This window comes from Acanthochromis polyacanthus, chromosome 15 (genome assembly GCF_021347895.1).
Source record: "Acanthochromis polyacanthus isolate Apoly-LR-REF ecotype Palm Island chromosome 15, KAUST_Apoly_ChrSc, whole genome shotgun sequence".
NCBI classification, from domain to species: Eukaryota; Metazoa; Chordata; class Actinopteri; family Pomacentridae; genus Acanthochromis; species Acanthochromis polyacanthus.
In genome coordinates, this window is record NC_067127.1 from 27,550,584 (window position 1) to 27,571,281 (window position 20,698).

General features: G+C 43.0%; 1 protein-coding gene across 5 annotated transcripts in view; it reads left to right on the forward strand.

The window, feature by feature from the left end:
• Window positions 1–20,698, forward strand: part of LOC110971188 (sodium/potassium/calcium exchanger 3-like) — a 323,311-nt gene that overhangs the window by 287,197 nt on the left and 15,416 nt on the right. Inside the window, exon 16 of one of the 5 annotated variants that reach the window (XM_051959598.1) lies at window positions 14,226–16,499. The exons of the other annotated variants lie outside the window; for them this stretch is intronic. Within the exon in view, the coding sequence (XP_051815558.1) occupies window positions 14,226–14,324 (99 nt within the window). The 3' untranslated portion in view covers window positions 14,325–16,499. Of the gene's footprint in view, window positions 1–14,225; window positions 16,500–20,698 lie in introns of those variants that run through there. 5 annotated transcript variants of the gene reach the window in all.

Consider the following 20,698-nt stretch of genomic DNA (forward strand, 5'->3'; position numbering starts at 1 on the left):
ATTTTTCTAGGTCCAGATGTGAAAAAAAATTGGCCAATACTTCCCCTGTATTTTATCATTTCACTCATCTTACAAAATATTTACAATCATTTAGAGCATTAATGAAAAAGGCTAAATTAGATCTATATGGGTAGCACCCAGAATATTTTCCAAGTCCAGACATGCAAAAAAAAAATTGGGCAGCATTTCTCCTGTATTCTGTCATTTCATTCATTCATAAAAGGTAATTGAACAAATCTATGAAATGTTTACATTCATGGGATTTGTTTCAGTAAATTTTAGTAATGTCAAATCATAGTTTGCAAGCAAAAAAAGTGGTAAACACTTGTTCTGTTTTTTAGGAAGCCCAACATAGTCTGCTGGCCCTTACCAATCTCCTGCTTCCTCTCTGAGGACATTCTCATTCATGAATCAAACAATCCCCAAACAATTCCCTCCAGAAATGTTGCGATCGTGCGAAATCAACCAATCTCCGCGAATTTTGCGCGACCTTGCAATTTTGTCCAATCACCGCAACTTTCCCGCAATTTTGGCCCGCCTCCCGTGAGTTCCACCAATCATAGCAGCTCCCAGTGAAAACGTAATGCACCTACGTCACCAAATTCACTTCCTGTTTATGGTTTGAAGATGCAGACGTGCGATACTAATGTCTCTCATTTACCAATAAAAATTACTGCTGAAGACCATGATAAACAATTTATTCACTGATGTTCTTCACCAAAGCGGAGCTAAACTGTTTTACAACAGTGCAATATTGTGGTGGAATACAAAAAAGAAAAAGAAAATCATCGATTGATACACAATTTAAAAAAAAAAGAATTACGAAACATATTAGAATGGCTGAAATGAGCGGACAACAGACCAGACAAATCACTGCGATGGAAACTGCTGCATCCAGATCCGTTAGAGCACTGAAAGAATGAGGTAAATTAGATTTATTATTCCATCAAAGAGTGGAGAGAAATGTCCGTGTTGTCCGGAGGGTCGACCACTGCCTGAGCGGGACGCGACCCCGGGCAACGCGCTCCGTGGTTGAGACTGCAGCAATATAGTCTTGGAGTGGTTGGACAACTGGGGCAGACGGGGTGTGTCGGTCTCGCCGCTGAGAGCCACGGCAGAGTTATGTGACGGTCAGCGTGTGTGAATCATTTCCTTGTTACCCACATCACTCAAAACGGACTCAGGGATTTGAATTAAGTTTTCAGGGTCGGTCAGAAATGACACAAGGACCAAGTGATTAGACTTCGGCAGCAACCTGCGGAATCCGCGATTCCGCGGGCCACGGTCGCTCTCGGAAAACACTGCATGTTGTAAAGAGTTTCAAGAAAAGATGATAAAGCAAAATCACTGACATTGATCGGCCTACAAAGCCATTGCTAAGGCTTTATACATTATTCACAAGTGCAGAAACATGGAACAGTGGTGAACCATTCGAGTGAACCAACGACCAGCATTTCTCCAAGAGCCCGTTGACATCTGATCCAGGAGGTCACAAAATAACCCAGATGAACATCAAAAGATCTGTAGACCTCACTGGCCTCAGTTAAGCTTTGTCTACGTTCCACAATAAGGAAGACTCTGGGAGAAAATGGCCTCCATTGAAAAGTTGCAAGGTACAAACCACATAAAGGTTTGTCTGGCATTTGTAAAAAATATGTCTTGATGACCCTAATACTTTTGGGATAACATCCTGTGGACTGATGAGTGAAAGGTGGAACCTTCTGGAAGACATGGGTCCGTTGCATCTGGTGTAAAGCAAATATTGCATTCTACAAGAAGAACAGTGAAACATGGTGGTGGTAATGTACTGGCTTGGGGCTGCTTTGCTTCCACAGGACTTGGACAACTTGTCATAAATGATGGAGTCATGAATTCTGCTCTCTATCAGAAAATCCTACAGGAGAACCCTACTGGAGAATATCCACCCATCAGTTCATGACCTAAACCTCAACACAAATGGTTTATGCAGCATGACAAAGACCAAAAGTACACAAGCAAGTCCACCTCTGGATGGCTCAAAAATAACAAAATTAAGGTTTTGGAATGGCCTAGTCAAAGTCTGGACATGAATCCAATTGGGATGCTGTGGTAAGACCTTAAAAGGGAAGTTCATAATCTAAAGCCATCTAATGTGGCCAAATAAAAACTATTCTGCAAAGAAGAGTGGGTCAAAGTTCCTCCATGGCTATGTAAAAGACTGATCACATGCTGTAACAAACATTTAACTGCAGTTGCTGCTGTCAAGGGTGGAAAACCAGTAATTAGTTTTAGGAGGACAATTAGTTTTTCACGGGTGATATGGGTTTTCATAATTGAAAACCCATATCACCCATGAAAAACTAATTGTCCTAATAAAACTAATAACTGGTTTTCCAGTCTTTAAGAAATTGTCATTTAAAAACAGCATGTTGTGTTTTGATAGGCTAAGTCTATCTAATATTCAATAAATATGCATAATAGTTTGATGATTTGGAACATTTAAGTGTGAGAAATATGCAAAAATGGAAGATTTCTGTAATACTTTTCACGGCATACATCAAAACATTCTTGAACAGGTTTGTGTGACCACTTCCTGTTACTTTAATGCATGGCGTAGTTTGCAGCGCAAAATTTACTCAATACTTAAATAATACTGTTTTGCCAGACAGATCCCTGTACAACTGACTCTCTTCTTTGTCTGTCTCTTATATTTGTATTTTTGCATCATGTTGAAAAGGTGTATACAGAAAGAACAAACACTAATGAACATCTTGAGTAGGACTCCTTATGTGTCATCATTGTTCAGTTCAATGTTATAGAACCTGAACATAATCTTGTCATTCCAAGACAATGTACTTTTCTAAAAAAAAAAAAAAAAAAAAAAGAGAACTATTGAGGACAAAACAAGAGGACAGAAGAGATCAAACTGCCACCATCAATAGCCAAATTTAATGTGATGTCACGAGCTGAGCTGGTGGACCCGAGCAGAAAGCCACACTACCAGGGCTGGCTGAATGCAAGTGGTTTATTGTTTGGGGGTGAAAATGGTGGCTAGGTGGGGGAAAACCAGGGTGTAGGAGCGGGGGGGTCCAGGCAAGAGTGGGGGTCCAGGCAGGAGTGGGGGTCCAGGCAGGAGTGGGGGTCCAGGCAGGAGAAACCGGTGAGGACTTGTCGGGAGAGCCGGAGGGGAAGGAGGATGGCGGGGGATCCCGGGCAGCTGAACTAAACAGAAGCAGGAGAAAACAACGTCAGAAACTCAAAACAGAAAATGTTAAAGGCTAGAGCGCAAACCAAACTGCATGGTTCTTGTTTAATACTCTGGCAGGGAGTGGAAGGCTGAGCCGGTACTTATTGTGGAGGTGAGTCGTTAGCATGATGATTGTCAGCTGCCCGGGAGCCGTGGAGGAGGTTGATTGCCTGAGTGGAGTCAGCTGAGAAGCTAGACTCCACTCAGGCACCGAGCTGTAAAGGAAGAGACAGGGCAGGGGAGCAGATGGGAGATAGGCAGGCCAGGCAGGGCAGAGGAACAGATGAGAGACAGGTAGGGCAGAGGAGTGGATGGGAGACAGACAGGGCAGAGGAACAGGAGAGGGGGAGAGAAGCAGATGGGAAAAGGGGTATTTGGGGATGTCAGGTGGGAAGGACGGGGGTGAGGAGGGAGCCCTGACATGTTAAGGTTTGCTAGACTTGTGGCAGCTGTAAAACTTCTCGGCAATTTTTTTTTTTTAATTTTCAGCATTTGTACTCAAGTTTTTTTGTGTGTGAAAATCTTTGTAACACAATTGTAAACCCATCTATTTGGCAACAACCTGTAATACATAATCAACAAATTTGCCAAATATTGATGTATTTAAGTCTAAAATTTCTTCTGCTGTTCCAATAACATATTTTTGTGATATTCAAGAATAGTTGGTATTTCAAAATAGTTAGATACCAGTAGGGGTGAGTGGAAGAAATGTAATTACATGATACCTCACACATTTGCAGGACACAGTCACCGTCAGCCTAAGTTTGATGTTCTCAGAGAGTCATAACCAATATCAGACATACTCATTGTTTACAGTTTTTTTCAATTGCTAACACGCATTGGTCGAAACTGAAGTCACATGTTCAAAATTCTTAACAAGGTCTGCAAAACAGAAGTCCATGTGGACTGCAAAATACTGCAAATCATTTTCCATTGCTTTTACACAAAATGCATTCAGTGACCACAGTCACAAAAATTCATTAACTCTTTTCTCAGTTTCTAGTTCACCACATGCCAAGCACTATACTTTTACAGCATATTTTTTTCAAATGCTAACACACTTTTTTCAAAACAGTTCAAAACACAATCAAAACAGAATGATGGGGGGGGCATGGGGAATTTCTGCTGCAGCCACATTGAAATCTATTGAAAATCATACCAAAATATTGACAATAAAAATAAACAAAAAGACTATCTAATTCTAAACACAGCTGAGTGTAGTTGTCAGCTGAAAAACTGATTCAAGTGATCTGTGTTCGGCCTCATCAGAAACCATATAAAGGAGACACTCAAAAAGGTTCTACCTACAGTGCATCGCCAGAGAAGACATCAGATGTGATGTGGATAAAAACATGAGTCCAAATGCAGATGACAGGGTGTGAATGTTACAGTATACATGTGTTGTTGGTTTTTGAATTTAATTTCTTGATTTCTATTCTGCCCTCTGAATTCTGAGATTCTGCATTTTTTTTTGTTTACAGTAAACTTTTTATTTTTTGTAAGGTCCTAAAGTACCGATGTAAAGGCACAGAGAAAATATGTAAATGTTCTTGAAGTAAATTGCTGCATTCCTGATTCATTCTTGTTGCAAAATATTACAATGATTTAGAACACTCAGAGTGCAAAGATCTTATTTTATAATAAAATACTGATTTATCTAAAATGAAATCATCCAAACTTGAAAGATTAAAACTTATTTCATGTAATGCTCTCTGTTGTTTGTTTTTTGTAGTTTAGTGTGCTCAGAGTGACAGTGGTGTTTGTTTCCAAAGTGAAAGTATTTGCTAGTGCTGTGGTTGAATGAGCTCATTTTGAGACATGTATGAAGTGTTTTGTTGGTGAGAAACAGTTTTGGAGATGAGATTAACTGTTAAGCTGAGATGCACGATGGAAATGCAGGCTGTGTTAAGAGTTTTGAACATGTGGCTTCAGTTTGAACCAATGCTTGTTAGCAATTGAAAAAAACTGTAATGTGAAATCTGTATTTCAGTGTGAAACAGTGAACAAGAAAAAACATTTATGCCTCAGCTCTTAAACTAGCAGCTGAACAGATAAGATTCATTTCACTTCATCTAAAGTTTACGTTTGAGTTTTGTTTGTGGAGTGAAAACACAGTCTTTGATGTAAGAAAACATGATTAAATAGAGAGAGATGCTCTGCAACGATCTATGTACTTCAGCTAATAAAAAAGATGGAATATAAAAATCATTGCAAACATAATAAACCACACACAGTAAATGACAATGCAGAAGATGAAAAATAGCACAACAAAAAGCAATTGCGCGTGCGTGCGTGCGTGCGTGCGTGCGTGCGTGCGTGCGTGCGTGCGTGTGTGAGAGAGAGAGAGAGAGAGAGAAAGAGAGAGAATTCGTGTAAAATGAATTTCTTTCTGGCTTTCTTTCTGGTGTTAATAATGAAATAATGACAGCATCTTGGATCTCCACCCCATACTTTCAGCACTGGGAAATTAAATACAGTAGTTTGTTTCTTTGACACAGGGCTGTTGAACCTTAGATGACTTATAGTGCTTTAAGCCAGACATGGGTATGTGGTTTTGTCCCTTTTTGTTTAGTTTATTTTTTTCCATTTGTTTAAAATAATAAACACTAGCATTCCAATTATGTAGATTTTTGGCCATATTACCTGTTTAAATGGTACCAGACATATAAAATTGTGCATCAGCTTGCCTTTACTGCAGCTTCTTGCAGTGTGTTGCAGCCCCATAGCTTCACTTCATGTCTACTTGGGGATTTTAAACATCAGAGATGATGGGTATAATTGTATGAAAAATAGCTACATGAAGCTTTTTGTGTTTGGGGCTGAAAACTGAATCTGAAAGTAAAGAAGTCTTGGTGTGAAGTTACAACAAGAAAGAATGTTGGGAATAGACAACATGGTACTGTGCTTGTGTTCTGTCAGTTTTGCTACATCAGCAGCCAACTCTTTTACAGTCTTTGCTGATCTCATTGAACTGAATGGTGAACAATCTCACCCATTAAGACATTTCTTTATCACTTCATATAACAAGTGGTATCATTTCTGTTTATGTCTGTTGAAATCCATTAGTTAGTATCAGTATTGGCACCTTAAATGATAGCTTGTTCATGACTGGTTTTGTATTTAAAACATTGTTTATTGTTCATCAGCAAAGTAATTACATGCTGTATTGCTTTAGTTTCCAAAATTCCAGTGGTACCTCACAGGTCACATCTTTATTAACCTAGTGCAGTGCTTCTCAAATAGTGCAGCATGTATGGAATAAATTTCCTATCATAATTCAAGAGCATTTTAAATTGATTTGAGGGCAGCATTTATCGATTTCATTCTCAGATTTTGCGATATTGTCTCTCAGAACTCTGCTCTCGAGCTCAAATTTGCTCTGCGTGTGCTCAAACTGTGTCCTCGCACTCGGTTACGATGCTGCTCGCGCAGATTTCCTGCGCTCAAACTCAAACTCTTCCTCTTGCTCTCACGGAACTTCTGCTCACGGATCTCTGCTCTGCTCTCAGATTTTTTGTGTATCAACACTGTCAACCAATAGAAGGCCGGCGAGTTTTGACCAATCAGATTATCCCTGTTTGTATATGGGTACGTTCGCTGTTTTTCCGAGGAACGTCGCATACGGGCGGGCACTCTTTCAACAGGTTTTATCCACTCCCTACCTCCGGGACTGTAATAAATGTGATTTCTTTTATTTTTTTGACGACTGTTGGAATAAAATATCATTCAATGCATACAACAGCGTCCGAGCTTCTCATTAAAACGGCTATATTGTATAATAATAGCGGCATCGAACACTGCTCTTTGAGGTGTCCTGGTGGAGAAAACAATGTCACCATCCTGAAGCTAGCAGCGGGACAGCAGATGGCTTGCTAAAATGGACCGGCAAAGTCAAAGCGCTCAGGCAAGTTATTTTTAAATTCATTTTAATGAAAACTATAAAATATTTATTTGATCATATACCTGGTTTTAAACATACATGAACACCATACAAAATGTATTTATATATCCCTGTATTTTCTTTGTTTTGTTTTGAAAATGATTTATATCATTAATAATCGGATGCTATCCTCATCAGGAAGTGGGACTGAAAATGTTAAATATAAGCATTCTTGTTTCAGGTTATGTTTAATGTGCAAATGAGGTCAGTACACTCAGATAAGACAATGCGCCAATATGCACTGCTTTCTTTTCCAGCAGAACCTGCTCAGACGTCATATCTTTGAAAGACTGCAAACAAAGTTTCAGTATGTCATCAGTCATCCTTACTTGGACCTTGACTATCTAAATTTCATGTGCACCCATGTATTGACACTTGCTGATGCATTAGCAGACCAGATAGAGTTGCCATTGGATATAGTACATGGCTTAATAGAACTGTGCTGTCTGGTTAGACAGAACATAGAAAATGAGCAAGTAATTCCATCAGTTCAATCATCAATTCATGGGTGCACATGAAGTTTAGATAGTCAAGGTCCAAGTCAGGATGACTGATAAAACTAATATTAAACATAACCTGAAACAAGAATGCTTATATTTAACATTTTCAGTACCACTTCCTGATGAGGATAGCATCCGATTATTATTGATATAAATCTTTCTCAAAACAAAACAAAGAAAATACAGGGATATACAAATACATTTTGTATGGTGTTCATGTATGTTTAAAACCAGGTATATGATCAAATAAGTATTTTATAGTTTTCATTAAAATGAATTTAAAAATAACTTGCCTGAGCGCTTCGACTTTGCCGGTCCATTTTAGCAAGCCATCTACTGCATAGACATATATAAAGAGTAGACGCCACAGACGAGTGGTGGGGTCGCCATCTTGGTCCGGTCACCCGCGCCACTCAGCACTGTTTGACAGCGCATTTAATCCATCTTAACTCTGAATATTAAACTGATTTTCACGCTTTTTTTATTCGTTGCAAACATCATACATGTATCTATGATACAGGACAAATGGTTTGGCGTATTTTAATATTCATAGCGGGATTTACAGTAATAGAATATTCTGATATTAAGCTCGACTGTAGACAAGTATTTTGCAAACACTGTAAGCAGATAATAGCAGTAAAGTAAATTATTTTAATAATTTGAAGAGACAATATATGATTACGCTATATTTACATATACTGACTAATGAACACATATTTCTATATAAAACAGTAGATATAAGCTATATATCAGAGAAAAGGAAAAATGCAAAAATAATTTAAAAATAATTTTAAAAAATTATATTTATATAGCGCTTTACACAGTGCTAAAAGACAGTTCACAGTACAGAGAAAATAACAAAGAACAAAGCAACTTTAACATGCAAAGATAAAAAAATAAACAAGATCATAAAATCAAACCTTCACTGTGCCTTGTGATGGAATCAGTAGACCTCCATTGTTTTTCAGAGCTAGAAGGTGGGAGCTCTCGTCAAATGATGATGATACAGCATCTCTGACCAAGCTTGCACGGCACACATCACCTTCAAAATGAAAATGGAAGATTTGGGAGAGTCTATACAAAAACATCTTACAAAAGAGGTCAAGAGGTTTTCTTCAAATTTCTTACAACCTTTCTTCAACAAAACTCCTATTTTGATGCATACCTGTTGATAATGAACCAAAACTGCTTAAACTGTGAATAACCTTGTTTGCAAAGTATTCTACAGTCAGATGTTCAGTTGTCTGTATTTTTAAGTAAGTGGGTGGGTATGAAACATTAGAGGTAGCTTACTGTTGTTAGGGTGAATTACATGTGAACAATACAGTCTGTGCCACCTGTGTAAAATTCGCTGGTCAATGTTATACCAGTAATATATATTGTAGCTTTCCTGTGTCAGTTGTAATCTAAGTCAGTGTTATAGAATATGACTTATAAAGTCTCGTTTCACAGACGGGTCAACACCGGCAGTAAACATAGCCTAGCTAGCTGGCCATGATTTCGCTGGTGGGCATAAATACAGCACAGTAATATTCGATTCACAAAATACAACCAATAGTAATGTTCAATCTTACTTGTGAAAAGTAATCCCTTGTGCCCTGTTTTCGACGATCCGGCGATTTGAACATGAATATGCGGCACAGTGCTCTAGCATCTGGTTCTTTCTGCTGCTGAACTGTAAGTACGATGACCGGACCAAGATGGCAGTCGTCCCCGAGCGGCGTCATGGTGACATTGTTTTCTCCACCAGGACACCTCAAAGAGCAGTGTTCGATGCCGCTATTATTATACAATATAGCCGTTTTAATGAGAAGCTCGGACGCTGGTGTATGCATTGAATGATATTTTATTCCAACAGTGGTCAAAAAAATAAAAGAAATCACATTTATTACAGTCCCGGAGGTAGGGAGAGTAGATAAAACCTGTTGAAAGAGTGCCCGCCCGTATGCAACGCTCCTCGGAAAACAGCGAACGCACCCGTATACAAACAGGGATAATCTGATTGGTCAAAGCTCGCCGGCCTTCTATTGGTTGACAGCGTTGATACACAAAAAATCTGAGAGTAGAGCAGAGATCCGTGAGCAGAAGTTCCGTGAGAGCAAGAGGAAGAGTTTGAGTTTGAGCGCAGGAAATCTGCGCGAGCAGCATCGTAACCGAGTGTGAGGACACAGTTTGAGCACACGCAGAGCAAATTTGAGCACGAGAGCAGAGTTCTGAGAGACAATATCACAAAATCTGAGAATGAAATCGATAAATGCTGCCCTCAAATCAATTTAAAATGCTCTTGAATTATGATAGGAAATTCATTCCATAAGCATGGGGCACAGTGCGAGCCAGGGGAGGCGCGTGTGATTTCACTCAAAATACACTTAGAATTTAAAAGGTTTTTCAGTGAGTATGCCACTTTCATTTTGGCCCCAGTAAGTTTGTCTGCAGAGTCGGAGGATGCACTTTCAGGACCACATTGACTATTCCATACAAAGTACTGTTTCATATCCAACCTAAAAAGGTTTAAGTCACCCAAAATAGCACTTATTACAATATCATGACTGAGTTGCTAAGATTTGTGTTAGGCAACATGAAATTTATACACCTTTATTCATTGTGTTTCGAGACAAAAAACATTAAACAAATAAAACGTTATAAAACAAACAGTCCTTTCCCTGCAGCCTCCGGCTCTACAGACACATACTATTGGACCCTGGGGAACATGCACAGCGAAACTACCATTTACTTTTTCATTGCCGTACCAGTGCCGTATGTGTAACTGCACATCCACTACAATACGTGGCAAGTGGCGCTTTCACTCCTACATATAATATGCCGCTGACTCTAATTATCAGAGCATGCACAGGGAGTATTAGTTCTATGGTGTGGGGGTTTGTTTGCACCGAGCACATTGTCCGACTGCAACTGAAGGCACCAATTACGTTAGTTTAATCTTTTGATCGGTACTGTGTATTTGGTTTGGATTTGAAGAAGCTTTGACAACGTTTCCCGATGCTGGAGGAGAAGATGAGCAGCTTTGCACTTTGCGGTAAGAAGACTATTAGTTTTAGCATGAATTTTGGCTAGCACCTATACAAACTACTGTTAAAATTTGCTTGCCTGAATTTGCATGAAAAATGTCTGTGTAGTTTGAGGAATAAAGAAAAAGAAATTAGGCATGCATTCCTGCTAGAAATTCATGTCCGAAGGGTGAAGATTTGTGACTTGTGAAAATGTGCTAATTAATGCAAACTATCACAGCTAATTGAGAACTGTGTTATCTTTAGCTAAACCAGAGGGACAGTTAAAGTTTAGTTATCCACATTTTTGTTCTAAGTTAATTTATTCAGCATTTCAGTTACTTTTCAACTACTTCTATAAGCGGATTCAGCATCTCGCAGCACGGAAAGCAAGCTGGTCCAAGTCAAAGGTCAGGTCACCCCAGATCTGTAAACATGGCCGAGCGCGATACAGATATTGAATACTTTGACCATTGTAAAGTTGATGTTTTGAAAGATTTTTGTAAGAAACGGGGGTACAGTGTTACCACGAAGGGAATAAAAAGAACTCGCGGCCTTTGCTTGGGCATTGTCATTTGAAAATGCCCCAATAGTATTAACAAAAGAGCAGGAACGGGAGGCTGTCAACATTGACTATAAGTCTCTGCTTCCGATCGATATTGACGGCTGTCAGATGACAATTCCAGATCCCTTATGTACTATTTGCACGATACTACTACCTGGGGACCTCTGGTAGTTTGTAAGTTACCCCAGGACGTCTGTGTTTCTTTAAGTGCATTCGCATGGGATAAGCGAAGTCTGTATTTTACTCGAATTTACTGACATTACAGCCAGGATATGTATATGTGTATATATACATATATATATATATATATATATATATATATATATTTACACACACACACACACACACACACACACACACACACACACACACAGAGTCTATTCTGTATATATACACAGTCTATAGTGCAAAGTGGTCGGTCGCTACTTGAAAAAAACAGTCACCGGTCGCACGACTAAACTTTAAATACATTAAAAACCTATGTTGTAACAGCACTATTGTTATTGTTTCATTAGGTTTAGGCACAAAAACCACTAGGTTAGGTTCATGGAAAGCTTGTGGTTTGGGTTAAAATGATCACTTTTAATGTGGTATGTAGTCGTCATGGCAATAGTACACATGTCAAAGTAGCAACGTGACTTTTGAACAGCGGGCAGCGCTGTTGGGATAACGGGCTGTCAGGGCGTTGGGATTCAGCCTGTTGAAAGATATGCTTAATGCACACTGCTACGCATGTCATCTATCTCAATATCCTTCTAAATTTCCCTCTTCTTCTTCATTTAATTTTGCTGTTTAAGTGTATTTGCTTCATAGGCCTGTTATGTATCGGCCTACTCCTGCATTTGCTCCTAAAATGCTGTCAGTAATTTCCACCGCAGCCTCCATGATTCAACTGAAAAAGATGTAGAAAAAGACGCGCAATAAAAACCAACAACAACAAAAATAGTCCCCAATCACTGAGATGCAGATTCGCATGGGACTAGTATTATCCCAGGACTTCGGTGTTCGGCGAAATATAGTAGGTAATTTGCGGGGGAATTATTACTTTACTAATTACCGACATGGCGCATTCGCACGGGATTAAGATCACCAACCTCCTCGGCAATTATTACAAATCACCCGAGGTCCCCAGGTAATACTAATCCCGTGCGAATAGGGCTGACAGTAACGCTTTATCGGGCTTTGTTGACATTGTGGGTAGCTTTGAATTCTGACGCGGAACTTATTGACCCAGCACCGTGCATGCGTACTTACAATGCTGATTCCGCTTATTGAAGTTGAGCACAATTAAGTAAATAATATTTTTTCGTGATGTGTTTGACAGACGATGAAACAGAGAGGAGATATTCTGAACTTTTTCATTAGTAGAAGTCAGTAGGTCAGAGCAGGGACAGTGCAATTCAGACTGACAGCACTGACAGCTGCAGAGAGGGCCAGAGTCAGCCTGAATGCAGCCAGGGAGCATCATGTGTTGCTGAGTCAACCATCCAGGGCCAGAGTAGCAACCATCTATCTCCTGGTGAAAATACAGACACGAGAAAAGTGATGCACTTGTATTTTTACAATATTGTATTATTTATTTGTTTTTCTGTCATAGTTGTGTGAATTAAATAACTAAATGACCTACTCTAAACTGATGGCGTTGAATTCTGTGCAGTTTTTAATTGTGTCTTTGTTAAATGTCTGCAATTTATGCCACATTGTAGAATTGTATTTTTTTTTAATATAACGTTACTTAAACAGGTACTGACTCTATATTAATTCATATCTTTAGATGCACCAGTGGAGGAGCCGGACATTTCTGACCCTGATGACTGTTCAGAATCGGACTCTTCAGACTGTGCAAAACAGCAGTCGCTCTACTTGTGAGCACCGCTGCTTGCGAATGCAGCTTTTCCAGCACTGAAACTGATTAAAAAAAAAATCACTTGCACACCACCATGGCTGTCCAGCAGAGCGAAGGCCTTAGACATGGATGAGTTCATAAGGTTGTTTAGTAGCCCATACTGCTGTTTTGAAGTGGTTTTGACTCTGAAAAAGAGAGTTTGAAATTGCACTATGAAAATGTACTGATGTATGTTCTGATTAAGACTGATTACTGTGCGGAGACATCCAGTGGTGACGATGTACGAGTAGGTCACATGAAGAGTTCTCCTGGTTGAATTGTTAATATATACCTGTAAACAGCATTACTGATTTTGGAAAGTGGTGGACTACAGTAACAACGTAAACTTGGTCGACAAATAAGTGGTTCTAAATCTCAAGCGAGTAATACATCGAGCTGCCCAGTCACTCGCGGTGGAGCGGCTACTGTAGTTAGCAAATTTGCTAAAATGGCAGCCGTGAGCCCAGATGCTAGCAACACTCCTGGTCTCAACAATGACTCGTCCGACGTTTTATCAACGACCAAGCTAATTTCAGAACTGGAGAAGCAATGGTCAGTCTGTTAAACCACTGGAGACCTCGATGGACGCACTTCGCGAAACGGTGAATAACTTTAATGAACGCCTGTCTGCTGCGGAAACACTGGCCGAGGATAACTTTGAGCTTGTAAAAAGCACAGAAAAAACAGTGAGGACTCTGCAAGCCCAAAGCAAGTCTGTTCATGACTGCCTCGACGATCTTGAAAACAGGTCCCGTAGAGTCAGCCTCTGGACAATTAACATTCCCGAGGGCAGTGAAAAGGGCCGGGACCTGGTCAAGTTCATATCTGACCTGCCCATGAAAAACCTTGGCCCCGATGTCCTCTCCAAGCCCCCGGAGCTTGAGAGAGCTCATCGCTCCCCAGCCGCTAAACCTGAACCGGGAGGTAGACCCAGGCCTTTTGTGATATGCTTTCATCGTTTTCAGGAGAGGGAGAAGGTGCTTTGCTGGGCCAGGCAACACAGGCTTAAACACCGCGAATCAATGCTGCGAGTGTATCCTGATAGATCATTCCAGGTGAAATGACCAGATATTCCTTGTGATATGCTTTCATCGTTTTCAGGAGAGGGAGAAGGTGCTTTGCTGGGCCAGGCAACACAGGCTTAAACACCGCGAATCAATACTGCGAGTGTATCCTGATGGATCATTCCAGGTGAAATGACCAGATATTCCTTGGGGGTGTTGCTGCACCATTTTCAAATTAGTCTTAACTTTGCATGCCATGTCAAACAAACATGACAGATATTTTGCTACCGACAAGCAAAATAACCTATACCGAAGTTATAAATTAGGTATACCTAAGTTATAACTTAGGTATAGGTTATTTTGCTTGTAACATGACATTGTACAATTAAATTTAACATGTTTAATCCCACTGCACTGATACTGTAAAGTTCAACATTATTGTTGTTATTTTTAAATTAATCAACCATGAACTACTACAGAGGTCATAAGATCAGAGTAAGAGCGTGAGCACAGACTTAAAGTATTTTTCTCTCTATCATTGGGGACTTTGTTTACTTCCAATTGTGTTATTTGGATGACATATGTAATGCTATAACCATTTTGTTTCCTTTCGCCGTTTTTTCTTTCTTTTTCTCTTCTTTTTCCTGATTATGATAGTAAACGTTACATTGGCATCAATGAATCCTTGGTTTGGTTGATGTGCCCTTGATGTACTCCTATCTGTCTTATATTAGGCACTTTCCGTAATTATTTATTCCCCTCTAACCCCTTTTAATTTTTTTTTCTCCTCTTTCTGTGCCACGCGCATCCAGCAGCAGAGTTTGTTATGTGGGCCAGGCTCTCTGTTTGGGGTGATTTTGCTACTGGCCGGTTTGCCTTAGTAAAATTTTGAGACTAATGTTAATTTTCTGTCATCATACATTGTTCTTTAAAAAATATGGTGTAAGTCTTTGTATTGTTCATCTAGTTGACCTCTTGATTAAGAAAAGGTTATGGAAACAGAAAGTGTTATCCTGTTGGGATTGAAGATGTGGACATGTTTGGTTTGTATTAGGGGAAGAGGAATGGGAGAGATGTGGAGGGATGGACTGAGGGTTTTTTTTTGTTCTGTATATGTGTTGTTCTTGTTATGTGTTTCGGTTTTGTTTGTCCCCCCTTTTTCTTTGGCTCAGGAGTCACATCAGGGGGATATTCCACGAAGCTCGCTTAGGTCTAAGCCTGGCTTATTTCGGTCAGCTTTGCTAACTTTAGTGGGAGTTTTGTTCCACCAACAAGGCTTAGGGCTAGCCTGCCTTGGTAGCCATGGTAACTCAGCCAGAGCGACAAGTCTGGTCCGGGGCAGGCTAACAGTCAAGCTTACTTTAGCCTAGGGTGACCATACGTCCTCTTTTGCCCGGACATGTCCTCTTTTGAGAGGCTGTCCGGCCTGTCCGGCCGGCGTTTATAAAGTCCTTCAAATGTCCGGGTTTTTGATCCCCTAAATTCCACATAACGCGAAACCGCCGCGCCGCGCTCTTGAATCGTACTGCGCAGCGCTTAGAACCCATTCTCTTCTATCAGACAATTTCCACTGCACACGCTGCGGAGCGCCAGCACCGCGTCTCTGAAGCGCCAGCGCGCGCCACGGCGCTGGAGATTCGCTTCCTCGCAGGCTGACAGGCAGGTAGGCACACTGCGAGAGAGCACTCGAACAGAAAGAAAATGCCGAAACGCAAATGTCATTTCACTGATGAAATGCGAATAAAGTACCCCTGTTTTCGTCTGGGTCGTGTCAAATGGGAGGCAGAATGTACAGTCTGCAAAGCTGGGACTTATGTCTCTGTAGCTAATAAGAAAAGGAAAAAGAAGGAAAAAAAGGACTGTTGACTTGAGGCATTATTTCTATATTTTTTTTCATTTGCCATTAGACACATTATTTTGAAAAATGGCCTAACTGAACATTAAAAAATAGGCTATCTCTCTTTTTTCTTTTTGTTTAATATTTTGAGGCATTATTTCTATTTTTACATAATTGATAATTGGGAGGTTATTTTGAAGAATGGTACTCTCCCTCACTTTTCCTAACTCAGGTGTAAGTGTCAGACTTAAGAGAGATGATTATTTCTTATTTTGTTAAACATCTGAATACATGTGTTCCGACACAACCTGAGTCAATAACTATTAAAGACTAGAGCATGCCATATTTGTATGTGACTGATTATATTGTTTAGGAGAATTGCTTTAATTTAATAAATATATTATTTATAAAGCAACTGTTTGTGAGTGTTTTGGGCTATTTTTCTGTATATCCAGGGAAAGTGTTCTTTTCTGGGGAATTCAGAATATCTGTTTAACTGAGTTTGAAGCACAGAAAGCCCCCTGACCCATGGAAAACCCCTAAAAATGGGGGGGGGGGGGGGGGGGGGGGGGACAGAAAATTTTTCGCACACGAGCTGGAAGTGTGTCCTCTTTTCAGAGAAACAGAATATGGTCACCCTACTTTAGCCCCATGTCAGAGAAGGTTCTGACGAGCTTCAGAAAGACACCTATGAACTGCATGTTATACATGAAATTCATCTTGATCTGTAATCAATGATGTTCTTGTTCGGTGACATACATTGAGACCTTTTTTAAATAACGCCGGAATAACCGTGAATCAAACTATATCATATTACACTACACATTTTGTCACAGTGTGCAACTGTGGATCAGTGGTTAGAGTGTAGTTAAGTAGATTAAATGTGGTTTTACTTTTCATTGCGCCGTGGGTTCGAATCCACCAGCGGTAAATACTTGGAAATATCTCATTTTCTTTCTTCTTTCACCCTCAAAGTGCAGTCAACACATAAGAGGAATAGGCACAGATTGTCTTAAAATAAGGAGGACACAACAGCCACAGTTTTCCATAAAGAATACCTTCCTTTTACCAGCGGTCCAATCTGATCATGATGATAATCCAAAGGTGATGCCAAATGATAAGATAACTATTTTGTGTACAAGCTCATTTGTGTCTTCTCCCTTATTTAAATGTAGGGCACAGTAGCACTATCATAATAAAAAAGACATCTCCTCTATAGGCCTACATGTTTTTTTCTGCTTTTTTATTCAAAGTTTGAGTGTTTGATGAAACATCTCCACGTGAAGTTGCCCCTTTTTTCCAAAGTATTCCTACTTTGGTTTTAGGTGTTACCTATGTTGCTGCTTTATTCATCTATGGTGGATATATATTTGTCAAATCAAGAACATGAATTAGGCCTACCAGAGTAAAAAGTGAAAACCACCATCACATATGTCACAATGTGACATACCAAGAATATCTAACATCATAATACAGGCTGGAAACCTCAGATATTTAGGCATAAATATCTCTCCCAGGATATCAGAACTTACAAAACTAAATTATGTTCAGTTATTGAAAACAACGCGCACCTCCCTCCGCCTGGCTGGGTGGGGCCCCGTTGATCGCTCCTCTTAATTCACTTCACTAGCTTCACACAATACACCTTGTAAATATACACATAGGGCACACAACACATCCCTTGGGGGGGGGGGGAGTGGAAAGGTACTATTCCTACTCCACAATTCCCCTCCAATTTTAATGCACCACACTACCTGGGGAGTGGGTGGTTATGGGGTGGGACGTCATTAGACGGGATAGGCCCCAGTGCAGTGTTGTACTGTGGTCCCCCATCTATGCCCCCACCCTGACACTTCTTTCCCCAATTTTAACGCACCACATACACAATCACATTTTGGGCTTGCGGGGAGACTGAGGGGGGGGGGGTTCGTTACCCTCTGCTCTGCCTCCCGACCCCCAATCTTAAGGCACCACACATACTTGTATATACACTTGGGTGGGTCACATTCACGGTGCAGGGCTAGTGTTCACCAGTCGGGGAACTGGTGAACTCAGTAACAGGGTAAATCACAATAGGTTTACTGGCGTGATCTCCGGGGCTTCTCCCTGCCGGGCCTGAGGGCCCGGGTTGTTGCGCCTCCCCTGGTGTTCCTTCCTCTCCGTCCCTCCCTCAGGGTCGCGTCTCTCTGGGCGGCCAGGGGTGGGCTGGGCTCGTTTGCCCTTGCAGTGCTGTTGCCCGGTCCCTTGGTGCTGTTTTCCGGTGAGCGGGTGGCCTCCCGGATTTGGGGGTGGGAGGGGTGGCGAGGGTGGCGTGGGTGGTGTGGCTGGGCAAGGGGTGGGGAGGTGGCCTGGAGGGGGGGTGGGTTGTGGGGGGGCGGCATGGTTGTGGGGGGGGTGTGGCGGGGGTTTGGGGGCTGGGGGCGGGGGGGTCGGGTTGTGGGGGAGGATGGGGGGGCGGGTGGTCGTGGGGGAAGTGGGGCTGTGGGCCGGTGGAGCGCTGTGGGGGTCTGCTATGGCCCGTTCTGCTGCGCGGGCCTTGGGGCTCTGGCTGTGTCGGCGGGGGTCGCTCCGGGCTCCTGGGCTGGGTCTCCGCTTGGTGGCTCCTGCGGGGGGGCTGTGGGGACCTCCTTGGGCTGGAGGAGACAGCTCCCTCCGTTTGGTGGAGGTTTTCATGCATGCCAGACTCACCACACCGGCACCTACCAAAACTCAATAGAGTTTGTTCCTCCGGTCGCTGAGTCAGTGGAGGTTGCTGGGTTCGTGTCTGTGGATCTCACTCTGCTTTATCTATCTTTCTTGTGGTCTCCTGACATCTTCATGATTGATCCAGTTGGGATTTTGTCGTATTTGGTGTTTGTGAAGGGTTTTAGATTTGTAACTGGTTTTAAGGTGTGAATTAAAGAGCACAAACAACTAAAATGCACCTTTTCTCTTAGAACACTGTCTATGCCTCACCTTTCTGTCTGTCCTGTGTTTGTTTTATGTTTCACTTGGGTGTGCACAGCCCTCAATGGCATAATGCAGGAAACAGCTTGAAATAAACATGATAGGTTAATTTGCCATGAGGACAGGTGATGGTCACAGTCACAAAGAAGAAAAAAATTGCACATGAAGCTTAAGCAATGACACCATGGTTGGTTGGTGTCATTTTTGAGCAGACTTGCAGACAAAAAAAGAAGAAAGAAAAAAAAAAAGGGGTGGGGGGTCGACCTTGCTGGGGGGCCTGGTTGGCCCGGATGTGCTGCTGCGGGTCTGGGCCAGTGCCTGGCCGCTGCCTGGGGATCTGGGGTGCGGGGTGTGTGTGTGTGTGTGTGTGTGTGTGTGTGTGTGTGTGTGTGTGTGTGTGTGTGTGTGTGTGTGTGTGTGTGTGCGCGCGTGTGCGTGTGAGGGGTCCTGTGACCTCGGTCGGGCGGCCACGGTGGGCCTTGGGATGGTGGGCCCTGGGTTGGGCTCTTCTGCTGCCCTCTGTCCTCCCTCGCCTTTCCGCCTTCTGGTGTGTGGCGGCTGCATGCCTCTTTGGTCGGCGGGTCTCCGGCTGCGGTTGCTGTGGGCCCCGGTCTTGGTGGCAGCTGCTCCTGGCTCGTCCTGCGCTGGAGGGCACCTGGGAAACGGGGGTGCCTATTGCCCTTAGTGGCTCACCCTCTGGGGGGAAGTTTTCTTCCCTACAGACCTCATCCCCGGACCCCTCACTTCCTCTGCTCACTTTCACACGCATGTAGGGTTATGGGAGGTGTGCTCATTGTGCTGGGTGTGGTGGTGGGGGCCATCTAAGTGGCCCCATCCACTGCACCCTCTGATGGCTCACCTCTCAAGTTTTAATTGCACTTAGTCACTAAAGACAGCAAAATACTGATAACACACACTGCATCTGGGGGACACAGCATGCCGTGTAAGGTGGGCAGGGTTGCTGGGGTAGGCGGGACCTCCCGTTGACTCCGCTCCCAGCACGGCTTAGCTACTACCCCCCAATTTTAATTGCAAACAACACAGATCTCACCAACACTCATGTGCAGGGGAGGTGAGGGTAATGGGGTTCTTCACATCCCCGTTTTCTGGTTGCCGCCGGGGTGGGGCGGGAGGGGGTGGTATCCCGTGGGCGAGGGGTCTGTGGCTAGCTGCGGGCTGGGGGCCTGTTGGTCTTTGGGGGTGCGTGGCTGTCCGCATCTGGGTGGGGGGTGGCGGGGGGGCGTGGGTGGTGGTGGGGGCCCGGTTTTGTGGCCCAGTGTCCCCCGGCCTTCCGGGGGCGCCCTCATGGGGCACTATGGGTGGGTGAGTGGGTAAATGATTATGGATGTTATGGGGGGGTTGGTGGGTGGTGGGGGTGGGAGCGGGGTAGGGAGGGGGTGGGGGGGTGGGGTGCCCTGGATCTTGAGCTGCGGCGGGGGCGCCGGCCCATGCCGGGTGGCCGTCTGGGGTGGCTGGTTCCCCTGGCGGTGTTGACCCTCTGCCTGGGGGGGCGGGGGTTGCCTCTTGGATGCCTGGGGCCCGGGGTCCTGTGCTGGGTCCACCCTGGGCCTCCGGCCCCTGGCGGGGTCGGCGGCCGCCGGTCTTGGTCGCCTGGGGCCCGGCCCTGCTGGACGCTGGGGGTCCTGGCCGGGTTCTCCCTCTGCCCCCTTCCGGGCCGATCCGTGGTCGTCCTCGTGGTTTGGTGGCTCGGATCTCTACTCTGGGATTGCTGCCGGCTCGCCTGGGTCTTGTGGGCTCTCGGGCCCGCTTCTGGCCTTCACAGAGGT